General features: G+C 45.2%; 2 protein-coding genes and 1 long non-coding RNA gene across 4 annotated transcripts; 2 read left to right on the top strand and 1 right to left on the bottom strand.

Annotated features, from left to right (window-relative positions):
* Nucleotides 1-589: 589 nt before the first annotated feature.
* Nucleotides 590-828, top strand: LOC136355780 (uncharacterized). The gene is made up of 2 exons (XR_010740155.1): nucleotides 590-641; nucleotides 715-828. It is a non-coding gene; the product is annotated as an uncharacterized lncRNA (long non-coding RNA).
* Nucleotides 829-1750: 922 nt separating this feature from the next.
* On the top strand, nucleotides 1751-3417 carry LOC9271954 (uncharacterized). The gene is made up of 3 exons (XM_066308229.1): nucleotides 1751-1839; nucleotides 2213-3150; nucleotides 3268-3417. The coding sequence occupies exons 1-3, from the start codon at nucleotides 1751-1753 to the stop codon at nucleotides 3327-3329; spliced, it is 1089 nt and encodes a 362-aa protein (XP_066164326.1). The 3' UTR covers nucleotides 3330-3417.
* Nucleotides 3418-4533: 1116 nt separating this feature from the next.
* On the bottom strand, nucleotides 4534-12888 carry LOC4332240 (filament-like plant protein 4). Of its 2 annotated transcripts, none has more exons than XM_015775794.3 (6): nucleotides 10707-12888; nucleotides 10034-10137; nucleotides 9097-9292; nucleotides 6507-8862; nucleotides 6345-6405; nucleotides 4534-5359 (listed from the first exon to the last, which is right to left on the bottom strand). In XM_015775794.3, exons 2-6 carry the CDS (start codon nucleotides 10121-10123, stop codon nucleotides 4940-4942), a joined length of 3123 nt encoding a protein of 1040 aa, XP_015631280.1. In that variant the 5' UTR covers nucleotides 10124-10137; nucleotides 10707-12888; the 3' UTR covers nucleotides 4534-4939. The 2 variants fall into 2 exon arrangements, with proteins under 2 accessions (XP_015631280.1, XP_015631279.1); XM_015775793.3 differs by having other exon boundaries at nucleotides 12395-12888.
* Nucleotides 12889-22616: the final 9728 nt, after the last annotated feature.

Below are 22616 nucleotides of genomic sequence, written 5' to 3'. Positions count from 1 at the left end.
GAAGGCCAAATAAAAAATTTCATATTTTTTAAAACTTTTAATGAGATAGATCGATTGTTAACCTTGAATGACTACAAGGATATTTCAGTTTTTTTAAGCCTAGTCCAATGACGTGTTGTAAAACAATTGATAAAGTCGCCGGCATATTATAGAAAGAGACAATATTAGTGGTAAATTGTTAAACTAGAATAAACTCATTGATATAAATTAGATTCTCTTTTATACATGGTATCCATTTAGATCTAGTTATGTAATATATTAAAAGATCAAGAGGTAATGTGTAGATTCAGTCGCCATAATTGAAGTTTTTTTTTAAAGGAGTATAAATAATAATAAGCAGTTGCAATGTGGTTCAAGTCTGTACTGTAAAGGAATCTTGCGTTCTGCGTGTTTGTCTAGTTCGTCCAGAGTTCGTCCAGATTGCTTCATTCTGTAATTCTCTAATTCTGTATGCCATGCTCTTCAGACGCTCTGTAAGAGCGACTGATAATACTAGTGAAGTTTGAATATGTATGCTTCGGAATGATATACATTTCTGTTTACGTTGGACGCAATGAGTTTTGATAATGCGGATCATGCAGAAGATAACCGTTTTCCCTGTACAGGACGAGAACTTTGCGGAGCAGCCGAATTTCTAATCAGTACGTTGCGTCGTTGCATTGTACAGTTTTCAGTTTCGTATATGAGAGACTTATAAAGCATTTCCCTGTACAGGACGAGAATTTTGCGGAGCAGCCGAATTTCTAATCAGTACGTTGCATTGTACACTTCAGTTTCGTATATGAGAGACTTATAAAACATAGCCTACCCCCTTTCGTTTTTACCCAAGTAAATACTACAAAAGGAAGAGCCCCAAGCCAGGCAGTGTTGGGGCGCCAACTGAAAATAGAGCCCATCGACACAATCGCTACGAATTGACACCACCACCGTCTCACACTCACTGCCGTTGGGAGAGATGGAAAAGAGAGGAAGGAGAGAGAGGAGAGTCCTTAATATGTGGAGCCACCATCTCGTTGCTGTTGGGAGAGATGGCGAGGAGCGGAAGAGTCCCTAACAGGTGGGATCCACCTACTGATTCAACGAGTTAACTGTGGTTAACCTGCCACTTTACCAGGTACCGCTTCCCAAACCGAAAGGAGGAAAAAAAAGGACATGTGCAAGCACCCACCGTGAGTTACCACGGGATGACAGCTAGGATGAAGGCCCTCTGTTCACAGTGCAAGCATCGAGTCGGACCCACAGTGCACGACTTTACCAAATCAATCCCCAAACTCCTCCCTCATCACGCACTCTCCGGCTCCTTCCTCCCTCCGGTGGCGGCTTCTCCCCTCTCCCCGTCGGCAGCTTCTCCCCTCTCCCTCTCCTCGCGGCGGCGGCGGCGGCGGATCGAGAAGGCCGAGGCGGTGGCACGCGACGAGCTCGGCGTCGTGCGAGCGGTGGAGGGGAGGCGACGACAGATCCACGGTGTTGTGGAGGCTGGGGACGCGGCGGATTGAGGAGACCGAGGCGGGAGCGGCGGAGCTCGGCGTCGAAAGGCTCGACGCGCGTGGCGGCGGCGGCTCAAGAACGGGCATCGAGGAGGAAGCGGGCGAGGTGAGCGCCGGGCGGTTCTTGGCGGCGGGTGCGTCCAGCGGTTCTTGGCGGCGGGTGCGTCCGGCGGTTCTTGGCGGCGGCGGCTCAAGAACGGGCGTTGAGGAGGAAGCGGGCGAGGTGAGCGCCGGGCGGGTGGCCGGCGGTTCTTGGCGGCAGAATGCGTCCCCGGCTGCCTCCTTCTCCTCTCTCCCACGCCGCCGCGCCTCACCTCCCACGCCGCGGCGGCATGCCGGGGACGCCGCCGCTGTGCGCCTCGCCTCTCCGTCGACCGTGCCGCCCGTGCCACTCGATTTGTTGATTTGTTGCCGATTTGCTGCCGTGTTTGCTGCCGCGATTTGTGTCGATTTGTTGCCAAGCATGGGCGGTGCGAGGACACGAGCTCCACAGTGTAGAAAAGCAGTCGTTTCCTCGCCTCGCGAGAGAAGGAAACGCGCGTCTCAGGTTGGGGGCGGGGCGCTCTCCACAGGCGCGCGTCCTCGCTCCACGCAAGCCAGAATCCAACGTGGCCCCCATAGCACCGGTCCAACTGTGTGCAATGTGAAGGGCCTAAGGCCTCTCCCACTGCAAGCACCCATCCTGAGTTACCACGAGATGACACGTAGGATAAAGAGCTTTGAAGACCCTCTCTTTACAGTGCAAGCACCACTAGTGGGACCCACAAATATCTGCTAGTGGGGCCCACGGATTCCCACCTCCCTCAACCGGCTCATCCTCCCCCAAATCCCCAAATCCACTCCTCCCCGCTGGCGCCGGCTCTTCTTCTCCCTCCGCCGGCATGGTGGCCTTGGTGGCGGAGGCCTCCAAGCGGTGGCGGTGGCGGCGGCCTCGATTGCAGCGGTGGCGTCGTCCTCGAAGAAGAAGTGGTGGCGGCGGCGTCCCCAACGTCGACGAGCTCGGCGTCGACCTGGCCAAGGCGCCGGCCGGGAGGAGGAGGTGGGGGAGTAGATCCGGCCGGCGGCTCATCCTCGGCGGCCGCAGAGCCCGCTCTCCCTCTCTCCAGCCCCTCACGGCGGCGGGATGCATCCCCGGCGGCTGTGGCTGGCGCGCCGGCGGGAGACGTCCCCGGCTGCTGCGGCGGCGGCGGCCACCACTGCCCGCGCCGCCGCTCCTCCTCCCAGTCCGTCGCGCCTCCTCGCCTCCCACGCCGCGGGGAGGAGGGAGCAAGAAGGCGCCGCACCCACTGCACGCAGCGGCGAGGAGGAGGAGGAGGAGGAGTAGATTCGGCGGTTGGCCACCACCACCGGCCTCGCCGTCGCGTCGGCTGCCCCGTGCCGTTACTCCTCGTCGCGGTCCACGGCCTGCTGCTGGGACTTCTCCGGCGGGACGGCGATTTCGCAGATTCCATCTCCCACGCGTGCGCTAGGGCATGGCAACTCGGAGACACGACCTTCACAGCGCAGGCGTGGGTCGATTTTCCTCCGCCGCGCGTCCTTGAGGTGGTTGAGGAACTCGTCTCCCAACTAAGGAGCGAGGGACTACGCAGGGACGCGGTGCTGCGCGACACGTCGGCATTTTTCCTAGTTGGCACCAGAAAGCAACGCTCCACCTCATCGCACTGTAAGAGGCCTAAATTTATTCCTTTCAGCGTGACTGACAAAACTCACGCCCAAGTGCGCGTGTCATTAGGCTGCGCGTGTGTCCGCCAATAATTTTTGGCTGATCTGGGAGGCACAGGTCTGATCGGACGGATGCAGATCACCAAAGGGTGTCGGAGTTTTAAACTCCGACGTTGGTAACAAGAACGCCTTTGCATGCGAGAATGCTAATGGGCGATCAGGCGCATCGTGCATTCGTGCCCGTGCCTGATCCCTGCTCCTTTGTTCATGGAGGCCTTCCTGCGGCACGGCCACAGCACAAGACACATCCTGCATCAATATGACACTATCGCTCCTTCAACGACGCCATCAGCGACGAGGCTGTACTATTGACAGCAAGAAGAGGCCACCGCCTCATTCGTGCCTCGCCTGCGCTGGCGACGACGAGGAATTGCTAGAAGTCCGGGACACCAACTTCCTACGAATGGCCGGCAGAAATTAAGTAGGGAGTCGGAGCCCCGCAAAAAGGGGAAAAAAAACGCTCTTTGGAAAGAGCCTATAGCTAGCACCTCGGCAGAAGTAGATGTTTCAGAGTGATTGTACACTTAGGCCGTGTTTAGTTCCTCCTAAATTTCTAACTTTCCATCACATCACATCGAAAACTTTCCTACACACATAAACTACCAACTTTTTCTTCAAACTATCAACTTTCTCCTAACTTCTTAACTTTTCCACCATCTAAACACATCCTTAGGTTCAAAGCAAAATAGCCCATAATGCAAGTCACCTGACCAGGCCATGGTTCAAAGCAAAATAGCCCATAATGCAAGTCACCTGACCAGGCCATTGATGAATGAGTCAACACGATGTTGTCAGACGATGATCTACTAAGGGTGTGTTTAGTTCACACCAAAATTGAAAGTTTGGTTGAAATTGAAATAATGTGATGGAAAAGTTAAAAGTTTGTGTGTGTTGGAAAGTTTTGATATTATGGAAAAGTTGAAAGTTTGAAGAAAAATTTTGGAACTAAACTCGGCCTAAGGCCTTGTTTAGATCCCAAAAAATTTTGGCAAAAAACGTCACATTAAATGTTTGAACACATGCGTGGAGCATTAAATGTGGGGGAAAAAACCAATTACACAGTTTGCTTGTAAATTGAGATTCTAATCTTTTGAGCCTAATTACATTTGCTAATAACAGATTAATTAGGCTTAATAAATTCGTTTCGCAGTTTACAGGCGGAATCTGTAATTTGTTTTGTTATTAGTCTACGTTTAATATTTTAAATGTGCGTCCATATACTTTAAAAATTTTACACCCAAAGAACTAAACACACCCTAACTAGGTCACAAAGTCGCAAGTTCCCTCAGAACACTGGTGATTCGAATTTGTACAATGGTCAACAAGCACAACAAATAACCTTCGGATTAATCCAGGTTAACTGTACAGCAAGCTTGGTTTGAGCAAACTACACAGGTTAATTCACAAGAGGTGTGTGACACTGACACACAAACCAACAACGATTATCTTCATGCAAGTAAGCACATGTACAGTGAGGTCTCAGTGAGGTTTCAAACACACGGCAACCCAGAACACTCTAGCGGGACGGAGGTACGGATGGCTAAACATTCTCACAAATAAATCTGGCCTTAACCGCTCGACTTCGAGCGAAGAAGAATTATTCCAGCAACTGAAGGCGTCACCTCGAAGAATACACAAGTAGCTCTACAGAAAACTCGTGGCTTGCATCATCCCGTCATTCACAGTAAAGAATCAGCAGGCCAACGCTAGCATCTTGCAAGCAGCTTTTTTTAGATCTTTTCCTTGGCGAAGAACCGACTGAAACCCCGGTTTTGTTTCTCGGGCAATTGGTTAGAAATTGAGGAAGATGATCTCGATCTATGCTTTGGGCGCTTGGATCCGTTTGGTGAAAGGAAAGGGCTTCCGTCCGCTTCAGAGGGGGCATTGTGTGTCTTGTACCCATTCACTGGGGATTCATTTCCTGATGCATGCATTTCCTGATCTGTATCCAGTTGACCTGTTGGCTTCTGTGAGTATTCAACACCTTCGGTTGTTCCAGCCGCGTCCTGCAGGAAATCTTCCATTCGCTGGTTTGGCGAGGAACCCATTGATTCTGCTGGAGGACGCATAGATTGTAGTTGGCGACCAAGAATCAATATCGTCTCCTGGCATTCTGCAAGTTTCTCTGCTGCAGCTGCGATCTCTTTCTCCTGTCAACATTTTAAACGAATGTGCTGTCAGTGTCAGTCAAATGCCTGGAATTTCCAGAAAATATCAGTTTTGCGCACAGTACAGTTCTAAGTACTCCTGAAATAAGTTAGTATGAATCTAAATTCAGCCTATTGATTTGACTAGTAAGTGATCTAATAGTATCATACTTTTTCCTGTATTTACAAATGAAAATGTATAGCGAAAGCATTTCTACAAGAATAATAATAAACAACACATGAACAAAATGTATCAGCAGCCCTATCTCGAAGATAATTTCTCTATCTAATATAGCAACTTGTATTGTTCAAAATCATAGCTACCTCACATTTAATTTCTCTATCTAATTCCTCATCTCAACAAAGCACAATCATCCCCCATTTAATTTCACATGTTTCCTTGATCCCGTGAAAAACTCCAAAAGTGTTTTTTTTTAGATAATCCATGAAATGTCATTGACAAGCATCTTAGTCCCAGAAATGCCATCGACAAGTGTGAGTTCCAAGAAATGCCATCGTACAAGCGATTTTGTCCCAAAAATGCCATCGCCGTTAGGGTTCCGTCTATTCCGCGCCGTTAAATACACTATTCATCCTATAGAACTTAACGGCGTGGAATGGACGAAACCCTAACGGCGATGACATTTTTGGGACAAAATCGTTTGTACGATGGCATTTCTTGAAACTCATACTTGTCGATGGCATTTCTAGGACTTGGGCGCTTGTCAATGACATTTTTTTTTCTCTAACACATATGTGCTTATATTTTGGGACAGGGGAAGTATTAAACAAGAGTGATTTTACAGTCATTGACGAGGTACCGGAAGGTACCACATTTTCTTGTTTAAAATCTGGTACCTCCGGTACTAAGAGGTACCAAAATTTGCACTAAAAATGTTGGTACCTATTGGTACCTCTCAAGGACTGTAAAATTACTCATTAAGCAAAGATATTGGGAAGTAGAAGATCCAAAGTTTGTTGTTCATACCTGCTTTGCTTTGGTATCTGCATCCTCATCCACACACATTGAATTCCTCTCGTTCTCATACCTTCATGTCAATGGATTAAGTAAGAAGAAAAACCTAGCAGAGGGCAGTGATATCTTTGTACCAACTATTAATCAATAATAAAAAAAAATTTTCAGTTTCACCTTTCAATCTTCTCCTCGAGATCTCTATATCTTGTTATATCCTCCTGATGATTTTGTCTTTCATCATCAAGTTCAGCTGTCAAAACTTCTATTTTGGACTGCAGCACTTTTATTTCGTTTTCTAATTCAGCTTTCCTTGACTCAAGTGACTTGTAGGATTCAGCCATACACTTCAACTGTGTCTCAGCCAAGCTGTTTGATTTCTCACTGGCAACCAACTTGGATGTCAACTCTTCAAGGCTCTTCTCCAACTCCTTAAACCTAAATTTTGTCTCTTCTATAACTTCATTGCACTTTGATAATTCTGCCTCCAAATTCAACTTCTCAGATTTAAGTTGCTCGAATTCCTCTGATGAGCATATCTGCACAGCAGTCTTGACATCACATCCAGAGTCAGTAGGACCTTCAATCTCCGGATCAGAAGATGAACGAGGAAGGCAAGGACCAGAAATGCTGTCCTTTAGTGGCTCAAGCTGCACTTTATTTTCAAGTAAAGTCACTTTATCAACATAATCCAAATTATTATTGTCAGCTTCTTTGGTGTTCTCTTTCAACATCATGAACTTAATCTCACTGGTTCCTGACAAGATAAGAGACAGCGTCATAACAATGTCATTTAGAACATTCTCATTTGATAGAGCTTTCTCTACTAGTGCAGAGAACTGCTGTATTTTGTCACATAAACCATCACAATCTGAAGACTGCCCTTGGAACTTGGACACTTCTTGGTCAAGTGACTTAACGAAGTCTTGAATCTTTAAAATGGCATTGACTAGTTCTTGATCCATAGCATGCTTGCTCCCGCTGCTTGAATGCTTCATTAGTGATCCATTGTCAGCTACTTCAACCATGTCACCATGATGAGTCTTGCTATCATTTGATGAATCTGCCTCATCTTCAATATCCTTTAGAATATTTCTGATACTATCTAGTATATTTCCAGCATTGTTCTGTGGTGATTCAGAATCAAGCAAGGAAGATATTCTAGACTGTAGTTTCAAGAGTGGAGAGCTGTCAGACAGCTGCAGTTTATTAGATGGAGTCCCTGGCAATGCCAAAACTGACTGCGAATCTTTAACACCATCTCTTTCAGTAATACCAGACAAAGAAGCTTCCGTATCATCAATCTTCATTTTTTCAACAGTACTGACATGTCCATTTGCTTCAGATGACAAACAGGCTAGTTTCTCCATCTCTAGGAAGTCATCCATGAGTTCCAACCGATTGGAGCCTTCTGTCACACTGCTCTTAGCTCCTTTCTCTTTCTTGATGTGTGAGAGCTCAGAGACCAGAGCATTGGCCCAAGATTCAGTGCAACTTCCTTCATCATCAACACCATCTTCAGACATGGAGGTCATACTAGGTGGGTTGCTTCCATTTTGACTCAGTGCACCATCAAAGTGGATATCCATGTTGGGATTCGAAGTACTCTTACGTTGGCTACCAGTCAACATTTGAACTTCCAAGCCACGGAGTTTGCCTGCTGTCTTAGCATACATGTTTCTTGATGTTTGCAGCTCACTATTCCTTTTGGCCAAGGCCTCTTTTAGCATTTTGGTTTCATCTTCCATGGATAACAAACGTGCAGTCAGAAACTCATTCTCTTTCTGCATGTGCTGTAAGTTTTCAAATGCATAATCAGGAACAGGGGACATAGGGGACATAGGACGATGGAAGCTGGAATTCTTTGCAGGCGATCGTCGCAACCTGCTTTCTCCATAATCTCTGCCCAAGCTCTCCACTTCCATTTTCATTTGAGCTAATGCAGCAGGCCCTGGTAACTTCTTTCGAACAAGACCCCGTAATCTTTGGCATTCAGCTTCCAGTTTTGATATTTTCTTTACATCCTCCATGTGCTGTTTAGTTGCAACATCAGCTGAGCGCACACTCATGTTCTTTTCCTCATTGCGGATTTCAAGCTCTTTGGAAACAACATGAATTTCATATTTCAGTGAATTAATTTCCCTTTCACCTGACTGAATTGTGTTTTTCAAGACTTCGATTTCAGCCTCTGCTCGAGCCTTTTCCTCATCAATCTTCATCAAAAGGTCTCCCCGTTCCTCGAGTGACCTTGAGAGTGCATCATTCTCAGCACCAGCCCTAATGAGCTCCTGTTCAAACTCAAGTAACTTTGCTTCAAACTCGGCCTTTATCTTCTCCCACTGTTTGGTTTTTGCAAAGACTACATCATGTAGCTTCTGCTCACCTTCTTCTTTCACAGTCCTTACTTGCTTCATGCATTCTTTCAGAGCACCATCCAGATGGGCAGCTCTTTCCTCAGCCGCTAGCTTAGCCAATGTAACAGTTTCTAGCTGAAGCTTCAGTGCTGAGGCCTCCGCTTCAGCTTTCTCCCAACCTAAACATGACAAAGCATATAGCCCATCAAAAATACATCTACTGTAGCAGTTTTATAAATCATTCAACCTTTAAGAAAACATATGAATGGCCGAATTCTGTTTCCACTTTAAAGAGAGCAGTACCACCTATACCAACATCCACTAGCACAAGGTTTATGAAAATAAAAGTAGTAGTTAGTAAGTTATTCTACTCAAATAGGAAGAGTAAAAGAACATAGTGATCCTCTGTGCACCTGATACAGCTTCTTCAGCAACTTTAGCATGCTGTTTCACTAGGGCATCTTTAGTAGTGATCTCAGACTGTGCCGCAGAGAGGTCCTCATTCAAGGCCTTCACCTTTTCATTTAAGGTTTTCACTTGTTCTTCTGATTCAGTAAGGTGTGCATATGTTTCTGGTGAAATCTGCACATATTTTGGAGCTTTGTCATCCTGAAAAGTGGAAACATGGCATTAGAAGAAATAAACATGTAAAGGTAAGGTAAAATTGGAAAACTTTCAGGATGCACCAGTAGACAATTCCATTTATAATGTCAGCTTTAGAGATAAGAATAAATGCAAACAAATATCAAATGAACTGGTAATACCGATGTCCCCTATGGGTATTCTACTGACTCCACACAGCAGTATGTACTTTAGCAGTTAGCAAAATATGTCATAATCTAAATTTTCCCTAATAAATTTTGTGTGCCACAAACAAAAATGCAATGAGTTGCTCTTTGACAAAATTATATGTAGAAAAAAAAATTATGTCTTTCTGCGGTACAGTGGGTGAAAGAAAATGAAACAAAATACTATGTGAGTGATATAGTGTAGTCCTTAATTGAGCATCAGAGAGGGCCTATATAAAACTAAATCAGCAAATACAAAATCAATCATGAACGAATCTACCACAAACATGAATAGTTATTTTCATTTTAAATATAAATGGACAAAATGCAAATAAACCAGTCCAATAGCTAATAAATGGCCTCGTTTTAGTCAAAAAAAAAATGGCCTCGTTGCAACCCAGTACTTTCCATAACTTCAAATTTTGCAGCACCCACAGGTACAAGCAGGGTTGCTTAATAAAATGGCATTAATAAGTCACAGTTTGTGATTGGGACTTCCTCCAAGTAAAATGGCATTTCTCAAGGATTCTAACTACAGGTGAACACCGAAAGCAACACAAACCTGCTCAGCTTGATTGGAATTTTGAGAAGCATCTGCGCTAGATGATTTGTCAGATGATTTCTTCTTCCATGGCCAGCTGCGACGATCCATCAGGCACAATGTATCTAACGATAAGGTAAATATCAAGATAAGCCAATTGTGACGAGTAAGTATCTATATCCAGCATAAAGGTGGACAAATTATCTGAAGCTAATTATATTGTCACCAACTCTGACAACAATACAAAGGTAAAACAGTAGATAGACATGTCATCAGATGTAATGTTTTAGAAAAATGAAGTAACCCACATCAAAATAAACGTTTTTCTTGTACACCAATGAAAAGTTTCAGGATTAACAGTTCTGAAAAGAAGACACGAGGCGATGTGTGTTTTGAAAATAAAAGAAAGATATATCATGCAACCAACATATAGCTCCAGACAAAAGAACTAACCACCAAAATAAGTAAACATTTTCCTGCGCACCCCATACAACTTCTATAATTGATACTGCTGGAAAGAACCCAAATTGCATATAGTAAAAAGTCATAGGAACAGTGAAAGACGAGTGGTTGGGCAAGTATAATACACACTTCAGTGCACAATAATTCCACCATATATGGTGAGTAGTACAATAATATAATCAACCACCCCTTTATCACTCATCAAAGTGCAAGGTACATAAACCACGCGTACCTCACGGCTCCATAGTCATACATTCCATCCACTGGCGACGTGTACACACACCCGATGATCCAGAAGCAGAGGTTTCTGTTACAATAGACCTAGAACAGTAGTATAGGATAGGACAAGCCCAGGCCACTACTAATTCCGTCATAAGAAATCCAACCTTTGAAGCAAGAACAAAGGGTACTAATACTACAGTCAGCACACGCGGCGGCGGCGGCCCCCACGAGCGACCAAGTTGGCGGCGCACAGCGCAGACCACCGGACCGGATCCGATCACCGTCATGCCAGAACGTCGAACGCGGGAAGTAATCGCCGTGCCATGTACTTCTCGCACTCATGACACACACACGCACAGAGCGGCTTAATTAAGGCGGCCAGTATCTCTCTATCCACGCCGTGGACCATCACCGCGCGCATGGCCGCAGCATGCAGCATCACCAGGCTGTAGAGCTTGACGCGATACGGCAATCGCGCGCCACTGTCGCTCGGCGAAGAGAGAGTCAGTTAAGGCTGCCACCTAAGACGCCCGCGAGAGTAAATCGCCGGCGTGGGACAGCGAATGTTTATTTAAGCCCATCCGGAGGGTTAGGCCGGACGGAACGGAAGCCTCCGCCGAGATGACCGGACACCTACTGCTGCTCGCCTTGCCCCGTGTCAAGGAAGAAGGATCCATTGGTTTCTTACTGTGCTGCACTGCTGCTCCTCATCATCAGTCATTCCGTCCCATCTGCTAGCAGTAGGAGTCGTCGTATCGAGGACGCGCGCGTGAGCCGGAGTAAAAGCGGAGAGCTACTACTAGTACCAGTACCACTCTCTAAGCATCATGATACGCCCATTAATGGCGGTATTTGCTGGGCAGATTTGGGCTTGAGCCACCAGATGCGCTATACTTCAGCCTACTCACTACTACTAATAAATCCCTCGTCCTTGCGGGCTCAAGTGGGGTTGTCCTTTTTCTACCATCTCCTTTTACTAATCTCGCAGTGGCAGCGCTGTACTACTACTCCCCGGCCGCTACTTCTATCAATCATTCCACCCCCACCGGATGAAGTGAAGCTGGCCGTACTTGCCGGATTCTTTCACGGGTTAAATCTGTACCATGTGTTCCATCGGATGGGATTGAATGTTCGGGGGGAAGAAGAACTCGTCGAGGAGGGGGTAAAGACGGAGCGCGAGAACGGCAAGGACAAGGGAAGCGCCCGAACAGGGCGAGCACGACGCGGTGATTCCACCCTCGCAAGCGCGACAGTGCGTTGCCGAACCGACACCGCGCGATTTGATTTCACTGCCCATTGATCATAATAGTACTAGTAGTTTCTTTGGCCCAAACAAGACAAGGAAACACGAAGCGCAAAGTCCGGGAGGGCAAAAAAAGAAGAAGACCGGTGAACGGGAAAAAAAAAGTCAGAAACTGGAAATAAGAATAAACAGTGAAATTTTCAGATGGAGCGGATTGAACAGGGAGCTCGCAGCGCACTTCTCACTAGTACTACTGTTCAAAGTTCAAAAATAAAACCGACGTAAAAGCCTCAAACAAAGCATAATTTCCTGGAAACAATCCAGACCAAAAAACAAAAATCGCAAGCATTGCAGGAACACAGACGCGCAATCACAGGGCTGCAAATTAGCAACAACGAAGGAAAAACACGGGAAAAAATTAAGCAGGCACGCAGCAAAGGGATTCGGAGCCTTACGGGAGGCGAGGGCGCGGCTCGGGGAGGCTCCACGCGGAATGCAGATCCGGCGGGGTCACGGTCGCCGGAATCCGCCGCAATTCCGGCGTGAACTGGATCTGACCCGCGGCTCCGATCGACCCGGCCGGCGTGTCGGTGGCTTCGGCGGCGGCGGAGACGACGACGGCCACGCGTACCTTGCCGCTCACACCTCCTCAACCGATCAGCGCCGCACTGCACACCAGGAGCTGGACTGTGGATTGGATGATTCACCCCCACTCCTCTCCCTTTTTCCCCTCGGCCCTCGCCTCCCTCCTCCCCTTTTGCTCCCGCAACCTTTTCTTCTTCCCTCTGGAATCCCACCACCACCACCTCCTCCTGCTGCTGCAACGAGCACTAGCTCGAGGCGGCGTCTCCCGGTTTGGTAATGCGGCTGCCCACCTCTCGCCCCTGCTCCCTATCTAGCATCAATGGAGTGGCGGTGGCGGTGGTGGTGGGGGAAGGAGGAGAGACGCGAGAGAGGTGCGGAGATGGAGGTCCGGGTGCTTTTTGTTACGGGGGGGTGCGCGGCTGCGCTGCTGGTAGGTGGGCAAAAAAGCGGGGAGGGAGGGAAGAAAGTGGCGAGGTGGGGAAAAGCGGGAGGAGAGTGTGTGTGTGCTGTGCGCTTGCTGTGAGGAGGGAGGGAGGGAGGGAGTGATACGCAGCAGAGATACACATCCAACATTTCATCACAGTAGGATGGATGGAGATGGTGACAGGGATGATATAACAATAAAATACAGGTCTTGCATTACAATAATAGCATCATTTCTTTTTTTAGTTACTGCTGAGTTTTTCTCTTAAAATAGTTGCACAGGCATGGCACAAATAACCTGTTTAGTTGGTGAAATGAAAATTTTTAGGTATCATATCAGACGTTTGACTTGATGTCGGAAGGGGTTTTTGGACTCGAATGAAAAAACTAATTTCATAACTCGTTTGAAAAACGCGAGACGAATCTTTTTATTCTAATTAAGCCGTCATTAGCACATGTGGGTTACTGTAGCATTTTATAGCTAATTATGGATTAATTAGACTCAAAAGATTCGTCTCGCGATTTACATGCAAACTGTGCAATTAGTTTTTCTTTTTATCCATATCTAATACTCTATACATATGTCCAAAGATTTAATGTGATGTTTTTGTGAAAAGTTTTTGGAAAACTAAACAGGGCCAAAGGCAAGCCTTCTCTCTTAGCAATTTTCCATTACAGTTTACACATTTATTACAGAGCACACCAGGTAAGGTGAGTCCTGTATATGCAGCTACGCTCAACAAGTCAACATCTCATCAATTCTATAGTTAAACAATGTGATTCCTCCGAAAAATTGTTATATACTTCCTCTGTTTCACAATATAAGTTATTCTAGCATTTCTCACATCCATATCAATATGTTAATGAATCTAGATAGATATATATATGTCTAGATTCATTAACATCACTATGAATATGAAAAATGCTAGAATGACTTACATTGTGAAACGGAGGGAGTATAAGTTATTTTAAAATATTATATAAATTCATTCTTTAAGTTTGTACTTCCTCCTTTCTAAATTGATCATCATATAATATAATTCAAAATTTCTCAAATTGATCATCATATAACCGTATAGACACGAGTTTCATCATAATACAATTAATGCAGCATGGGAGAATGTGTAGATGGCATGGTGTTTTAATCGATACATGCATTGTGGGAGAATGTGTACATGGTATCTTGATTGATGAAATTTAAATTATTATTAGTCTTGATGTATAAACATACTCCCTCCATACTAAAAAAAAGTCGTTTAGGACATCGATACGGTCTCCAAAATACAACTTTGACTTCTTGTTTCTATAAAAATATTCATTAAAAAGTGATATATGTATACTTTTATGAAAGTATTTTTCAAGACAAATCTATTCATATAATTTTTACATTTTCAAACTCAACAACTTGATAGTTATTCATGATTTATATTCCCAAGGTTTGACTTAAACATTGTCCTAAACGACTTCCTTTATAAATATGGAGGGAGTATATGATGATCAATTTGAGAAGGATGAAATAATAATTAAAATTTAATAACTTACGTATTAATAGTATTTTCGTTTTGTGGGTCATCATGTAAAGTTAAACATGACAACTGTGGTACAGGATAGAGGGTTGGAAATTATAAATAGTGTTATCACCGTTTCCTTGATGCACCGATGAAGTTGTATTGTACTACTCTATCAATGATTTTGATGAATGTCGGTGTCTCAAAACTACTACTCCAGTATGTATCTACCGGTGTCTCAACGTGATTTTGATGGGTTTCGGGTAAGCAGGGGGCACAGTGCTGGAGCCCAATACCAACGTCCTTCGCCGCGTCCGCAACAACCAAAATAGAACCACGCATTTTACATGTCAATCATGCCAACAGGCTGCCTCCCGGAAGGCCATAATACACGCCACTTGTTTTGGCTCTTCCTAATCCTTATCTCACATCGATCTCTACCATCTACTACTAGCTATCTATTGTGAAGTCTACTAGTTTAATTATCATATCGATTGAAGAGTTCCAAGGAACAAAAACACTGACAATATTAAGCATCGGACAAACGGTTGGGATCGGTAGGTACAATATTTTTCCGTTTAATCGTGACACATGTCCTTGATCTTGTTATGCCTATCAACTAAGTACTCCTAGCTAACAGCTCTACATATCATCTTTTAAAGAACTTCACACAGACACGGATTGATCGAGGTTATTGTCCACGAACAGAAGTCAGTTGGAGCATCACTAGCCTCCAATGGTTCATTTCACTTTCCGAAGTGCCTTGGATGATGCACGGAACCTAATCTGAATTCTGAAAGATATAGTAAAACACTTGCTGTTGCGACTTGCATTTGTTATTCTTTCTTGATAGCAGTATTTACTACTGTTTGTCGTAACACCGATGTACAGTGGCGGATCCAGAAAATTAATTCAATGGTGTCATATCATATCTACTGGTGTCATAGTATGCTAAGGCTTCGTTTGTTCCCGGGTGTTCTGGGAGATTGAGAGAGAAAACATCTCGTTTTCCGCGCGCACGCTTCCCAAACTACTAAACGGTGTATTTTTTGCAAAAAAATTCTATAGGAAAGTTGCTTTAAAAAATCATATTAATCCATTTTTAAAATTTAAAATAGTTAATACTCAACTAATCATACGCTAATGGCTCACCTCGTTTTGCGTATCTTCCCAATCTCCTCAATCCCCTTCTCCTCAAACACACCCTAATTATATTTAAAACATAGTGTTATAATATATGAATATGCAGTTTAACTATAGGTTTTACCGAAAGTCGTCGGTGTCACCGTTACACGGTAGATCCGCCCCTGCCGATGTAGGGTGGCCTTGCTTTCTCCTTGGAGCAAAATGCCCCTGTGCCAGTTGCTACCCCTACAAATAAAAAAGCAAATCTGATCGATGGAACTCGCAACAGCTCACCACCTAATACCTATGGTCATAAAACGGAAAGTTGCCTACGATTTATAGATCGAAAAGGATATGAGAAAAAAGGGGGCTTTAGAAAAGAAATTACTCTAGCTAAGCTCACTCATCCATCCGTTTCCTCAAGTACAATGCCGAGCAAAACCCAGCCGTAACACTCCCTCATTTCTCTATCTGACCAAAACCATGACAAGCAAATAAGTTGTCATTAAGCAAAGCTAACAGCTAAGCAACAGCTCAATCAAAAACATGTCACTGGTTTCCTTGAGAAACCAACTAAAGATTAGTTTTTTTTTGGTTTCTTAGCCAAAGATTATTCATTCCAACGTGACACTGGCGCACTGCCCGTCTGCAGGACTGCAAAAATGGCATTGAGCTTTCCCACATTGACTGACTGGCAATCCTCGCAATAAACAAGCGCCACACATGTGTGTGAAAGTAACAAAAGGCGCCTCCCAGTAGGTAGGTGGGGACGCGGTGGAAAGGCAGGCTGGTTCACCTCCAGGCTATCGCTCCTCCTGGCTCTCCAAAAGAGAAAAGAGAGGGATCCAAAGATGCCAAACAGTGCCTCACTTCTGTACTCCTACTACTACTACTTCACTCCATAATCTAGCCTGTGCATGTGGCTGCAACATTTCACCTCGCCATGGCTACGTAAGCAGCGAAGCTTTCATCTGTGTGCCTGAGTGTCAGTGAAGCCAGTGGCATGTCAATGTGTCATCACCACGCAGTACTAGTAGTAGTAGTACCAGAAATACGGGGCGTATCTCACGTCTAATCGGACGGACTACTAGCGGTTAAAAACAGGCGAGACGACTGCGACTACGGTTAGTTGGCTAACGTCCAAGGAGCAAGTGCACAAAAGAAAATGTCGCAGTAGGTGGCACGTATTACCGGCTACAACGCCACTTCATCTACCGTGTGAGTGTGAGTGAGCGAGGCACAAACTATGAGACCGGAGGTTTTTTTACAATAGACCCACTTGTGTGTGGCACGCGGGGGGAAGAGCTAGATCCTGAGCCGTCCGTTGGACGGGTGGTGGATCGGACGGCTCTGGTCGACCTGACTGCGCTGATGCAGGGGTGGTTATCTTATCCCAAACTGGAGTAATTTATACTAGTAATAGCGCATTAGTGCTCGGTATAATCAGCTGGCTGGCTGGTCAAATGTGGTGCTCAACTGCTGCGGTGAATGACAGAATGTGGTAACATGTTCTTCTGAGAATAATACTACTGCAGCCAGGGTGTAATCATGGGCTGGTTGGGCATGTGCGGGGTTACGTCTAAAAAGATTTGATGCTGATTGGCTTAAAGCGCGGGGATTGAAGCAGGTGTTTATGCTTTTTAGAGTTTGGTCAGATCTACTGGAGTGTCATGAGAATGAGATATTATCCTCTCTGACACGTGTATCGCTACATTATTTAGCTGGGAATGTTATTTTCTTTGCTATTTTTCTTCAGATTTGTTATCGAGTTGTTGACAGTTTTTTCCCAAATGAAACTTTCATTTTGTAGACCGTTGAATCCCTGTTAAGATTCATGTACCTAGAGAGGAAAAATAATCGATTTGTGCGCATGAGGAAGGATTCGAACCCATAACCTCACACATAGTCACACTCACACGGTGCTAGCCACCTATTGTAATTACACTCTAGTTATATTTTTTAAAAAAATACTCCGAAAACTATCAAATATTCTTTAGTTATTATTTTCTTTGTTGAGTACATTGGAGAATTCTATCTCTATACGTGTGATCGATCTTGAAAGAAGAAGACCAGGTCGTCTGAAACTGGTCTTTCACCTCTCGACTGCAGCCAGCCAGCTGCTAGTAGGTGCTTCGAGCTGCACCAGCTGTAAAGACCCCCAAAGTCAGCTTAAACTAACTATAGTACACTAAGCATCATGCACGGAGATGCAGATTGCAGGCTTGGACTGCAGGGGCAAGAGTTATACAGCTCTGTTTTTAATGGAAAGAGAATGTGCATAGCACTGTTCATTGCAGCTCCACTGCTCGATTAGCTGCGTGCCTGCGTCACTGTAAAATGTGAATTGTGTAACGCAGGACTTCCATTTGATCGACAGGAATTCCCGGTGATACCGTGAGCCTGTGACCTGTGTCACTGTGTGATGATAAAACTGATATTTCTGGGGAAAATAGAGCGGATATGATTTCGTGAATACATAATGGCCAATTGTGTGTGTGGTAGCAGAAAGTTCCATGAGGATAAATAGATAGCAGTACTGCTAATCTGCTATAATACAGATGAGACAATGCACAATGTATGTTTTAGTGATTGTCTCAATAAAGAAGAGGGAATTGGAAAGCGAAAGCTTAATCAGTGCGAATTGATGGACAGAATCGGAAGAAGTGGCTCTGGGTGGGTGGCTCGCTACTGAAAATAACAAAAGTATAGTTAGCAGCTGAGCATCCTATCAACTGTCGAGTGCAGGGCATCCTAAGAATGTCACGGGAGAGAAAAAAAAAGGGTAAAGATCACTCGTTCTCTTTTTTTTTTCTCCCTTTAAGTTCCACCGTTTTTGTTTTTCATAAGTTGGGCGTCCACTTTAATTCAGCTCCAAATGCTCCATTATAATTAATGCAAAGTGTAGTGTACCGTGTCTATATAGCTGCTTCTTTTAAATTAGATAGGTTAATTATATCATCCAGCATGCGCTTGTCAAAGACTGAAACAGTTAGCCACTTTGTTGTGCTGCAGCCTGCAGGTAGGCTGTACCAGTACAACGCATTCGGTTAGAGTACGAAGCTTGCTCTTTGCAGGCGTCGTTTACTCGTCTTGGATGAGTAATAAATCGATCGGAATCCAACATGGAGCTGCCATGACAAGGGACAAGACTAAAGAGGATATAAAAAGCAATAGGAGTGTAATACATCCGTGAGCATGCTAATGAACCTACCTTATTTAGTCTGTTAACCAGAAATGTTACGTGTAGATAGACACATAGTGAAGGCACAAGTATGTCAGTATGTGTGCTGGTGCAACGCGAAGGTAAATTAGCGGAGACGCTGAAACTGGAAGCAAATGATTAATTGAAGTGCAGCCTTTTTCCCAATTACTCAGATCATTTAAGATGTAGGACACCGGGTGAATTGCCCCAAGATTGACATTTTGTAGACATTTTTTTAGCCATCTAATGCGATCGAATACTGAAAACGTGATCAATTATAGTCTCGGCTTCTCTGAACAGACCATCTCAATACTGAGATGAGAAAACTATACAACTCTCTCCGTTTTTTAATAGATGACGCCGTTGACTTTTAAACATATGTTTGACCATTCGTCATATTCAAAAAATTTTATGTAAATGTATATATATAAATCATGCTTAAAGTACTTTGAGTGATAAAACAACTCACAACAAAAAAAATTATAATTACGTAAATTTTTTGAATAAGACGAATGATCAAACATGTGATAAAAAGTCAACGGCATTATCTATTAAAAAACGGAGGTAGTACTAGCTAGTACTGTAGCTAAATATCGATCATCTCCTCTGGAACATCTTGAGTCCATGCATGAGATGATCTAATCTAGCTAGAACTTGGTTAACCTACCCGGCTAGCTAGCTAAACCCCTTTTCCCTGTCACGCCGATTGCTCAAAGCCGGGAGCAGCGCGTCTTGGCGTGCGAGAGTCGGAGGCCGATCGAAGATTAGCGGGACCCATGCGGCGTCCTTTCTTATTAATAGAAGTCCCCAAAAAAGAAGCTTGCATGCGACGAAGCATATATCCCCCGCGTCTTCACAAGAAAGCGGGCGAGAAAAAAAGAAGGAATTCCAAAGCTTGTAGTACGTACATCGCCGCCGGCCGTCGAGTACGTCGAGTCGGTTGCCGCGTCGCTCTCCCCGCTTTTCTCCCCCCCTGCTTTTGTTAGCTTGTCACACCACACCGCTCTCCATCTCATGGTGCGCCCCCGTGCGCGCGAGCCACCCAGCCAAAGCCGCGTAAGTCCGCGCAGCGGCGCAGCCCGCCACCGTTAGGTGGCACGTACTTCTCCCGCGCGACGACGATCGCGCGCGGCGCTGGCGACATGCATCACCGAGACCGAGCGCGCGCGCGGGGGGCGTGGCGTGGCGTGGCGTCACGTTCGTTGGGCGCGCGCGCGGATAGCGTGCGTACTGCGAGAGATACGCCGCGCGCGTTAACCGCCGCGGACCACGCGCGCGCGCGCATCGATCACATCACATCCACAGGTGCGCCGAATCGACCGGGGGCGAGCCGCCAGCCAGACGACACACACATATACGCGCCCGATGGCAACGTGACACGGATGGTTGGTGACCCATCCGGCCGCCGTAGTTGCACTTGCTTCAATTCTTGGAGACTTAAATTACTGTTCGATCGATCCGTGCCATGGCATGGAGTGGGGGATCGGAATTGATTGTGCTGCTGGTTAGTTGCACTGTCGTTGGATCAATCGATCGCGAGCAGAGGGCCGGGGAACAGCTGGTATATCTGGGCCGGGGCGTGTAGATAGGTAACTAGTGCGTCGCAACCGGCGTGATGAATAGTGTGCGGATATACGCGAGATGATCGGGCTGGATGTGTTTGGGTGCACGGTTGTATGTGTGGTCCGAGGAAAAGTACCTGCGTACTGATACGAGCCATTCGTGAACGCTTACACGTACAGCTCGCTGAGATGTGATTGTAGACGTATATTGTTCGCACGTGCGTGTCGATTCCTGCCCTTTCGTAGTATTACATCCTTCTGGCTATATGGATCATGTACGTACAGATGATGCATATATCGTGATGGACTAATGACTGGTTGAACGACCAAAGCGCCAGGGTATTGCTTGTTCATGTAGCTATATGCACATATGGCAAAATTTGCCACATGACATTCAAATTTTGTGTAATTAGTTGGAGGACACCGTAAAATTGTGTCACTGCTGAGGGACACCATAAAATGGTGTAATTGGCTGTAACACACTAGAAGTATTATTTTATGATATTTGAGAAAAATGTGGAGAGAGAAATTTAACAAAAGACAAGTTTGCCCCTACCTGCTCCTTCTCCACCTGACCACGGCGCAGCGGTGTGCTATGCAGGGAGGACGGTGCATGCGCGGGTGCACACCGAGATGGGGAGGAGGCGGCGGTGAGTGGCGACGAGGAGGAAAAGGTGGCCGGCTCAGGATGGGGGCAGAGATGGAGCTCCCATGCTCACCGGGCACAATGGAGGCACGGATGGGGACAATGAAGCTGGCGGTGGCCTCGTCAGTGCTTTGGGAGGTCCCAGCCGACACCTAGCGGCGTGACGCTAGTGGGGAGGGCATGGTTTCCCGGCGGCGAGGGAAAGGGGGAGATAGGGAGAGGAGCCATGGACAGGAGCTCGGCCGGGGCCGTCAATGGCGTCGGTTCGCTGGTGGCCAAACTACGACCAATTAATTCGCACAACGGCCATGATTCGTGGGGGATTTATGGGGAAAACTGAGAGAACAGGTTGGGGAGCAACCCCCCCCCCCAATTAATTTGGCGAAACGGCCGGCGGCGGGGGTGAAGCAGGATAAAGAATAGTGTGCATGGGCATATTTGTACTTTCCACGATTTTTCTCTCTCCATTTATATCAAATATAGTAAAATAATATCTCTGGTGTCCAGCAACCAATTACACCATTTTTATATAGTGTTCCTTAGTAGTAACATGATTTTGCAGTATCCTTCGGCCAATTACATAAATTTTAGACGTCCTTTAGTAATTTTTGACGCATATATGCACACACATCAATAGGTCCGGCCAGTTTTGTGACGCGTAAGATCCACCTATCTATCGTACTCATCAGTTTGCGTGACGGATTAAAGTAAAAAAATTTCAGTGCTTGTAGAATAAAAAAAGAAATCAAAAGGACACGAAAGGGAGAAGGTCGATTTTCACGCAAACTGAAAAAAAAAATTCAGTTTGCGTGACGGTGTAAAATCAAAAAAATCAAAAGCACACCAGGGTCACAATTGGTAACAAATTGCCCATGCTGAGTATGAGGTACGAGCAGGGTTTGACTTACCGTCGGTAACCGCGGCGCGGTTACCGGGTTTACCGCGGGGTACGGTAATATAAATACCACGGTAACCCCCTTAAATTCAAATAAATTTAAAATATAATTTAAATTTTTGATAAATTTTGCACGGTTTATACGGTTTTTCACGGTTACCGCGGTTACCACGTGGTAACCGTGCTTACCGCCGGGGCGCGGTAACCCCGGCCCCGGCGGTTTGGAAAACCCTGGGTACGAGTCACAAGAGCTCAATTACTAAGGTATAATATCACAAGAACTCTCTCCTTTTCATATTATAAAACACTTTTATCATTTTTTATCAAATTTATAGAAAAATATAAATATTTTTAACACCAAATAAACATAATATTAAAATATATTTAATAAAACTATTTTGGTATTACAAAGTTTGCTAGAATTTTTTTTATAAATTTAATTAAACTATAGACGTTTGACTTAAAAAAGAAAAAATCAAAATGCCTTATAATATGTAATGAAGGATTACTAAATTAAGCATCACTATATCTACGTATAGAGAAATCTCCTTTACAAAATCAGGAATGCCTATTCATTTCGTATATAAAAAATCTTATAACAACAATCTTTTTCTTGAATAGCCCAGATTGCTCTAAGATTTATATAGACTCTATAACCTAACCCACCTTTTGTCTTTGCCTTCTTCTTCTTACCATGGATCCACTGTCACTACTCGCCACCATCTTCTCCA

Source organism: Oryza sativa, chromosome 3 (genome assembly GCF_034140825.1).
Source record: "Oryza sativa Japonica Group chromosome 3, ASM3414082v1".
In the NCBI taxonomy this organism is placed as follows: Eukaryota; Viridiplantae; Streptophyta; class Magnoliopsida; order Poales; family Poaceae; genus Oryza; species Oryza sativa.
Note: the sequence above shows the minus strand (reverse complement) of the source record. Positions and strands in the feature narration are given on the sequence as shown.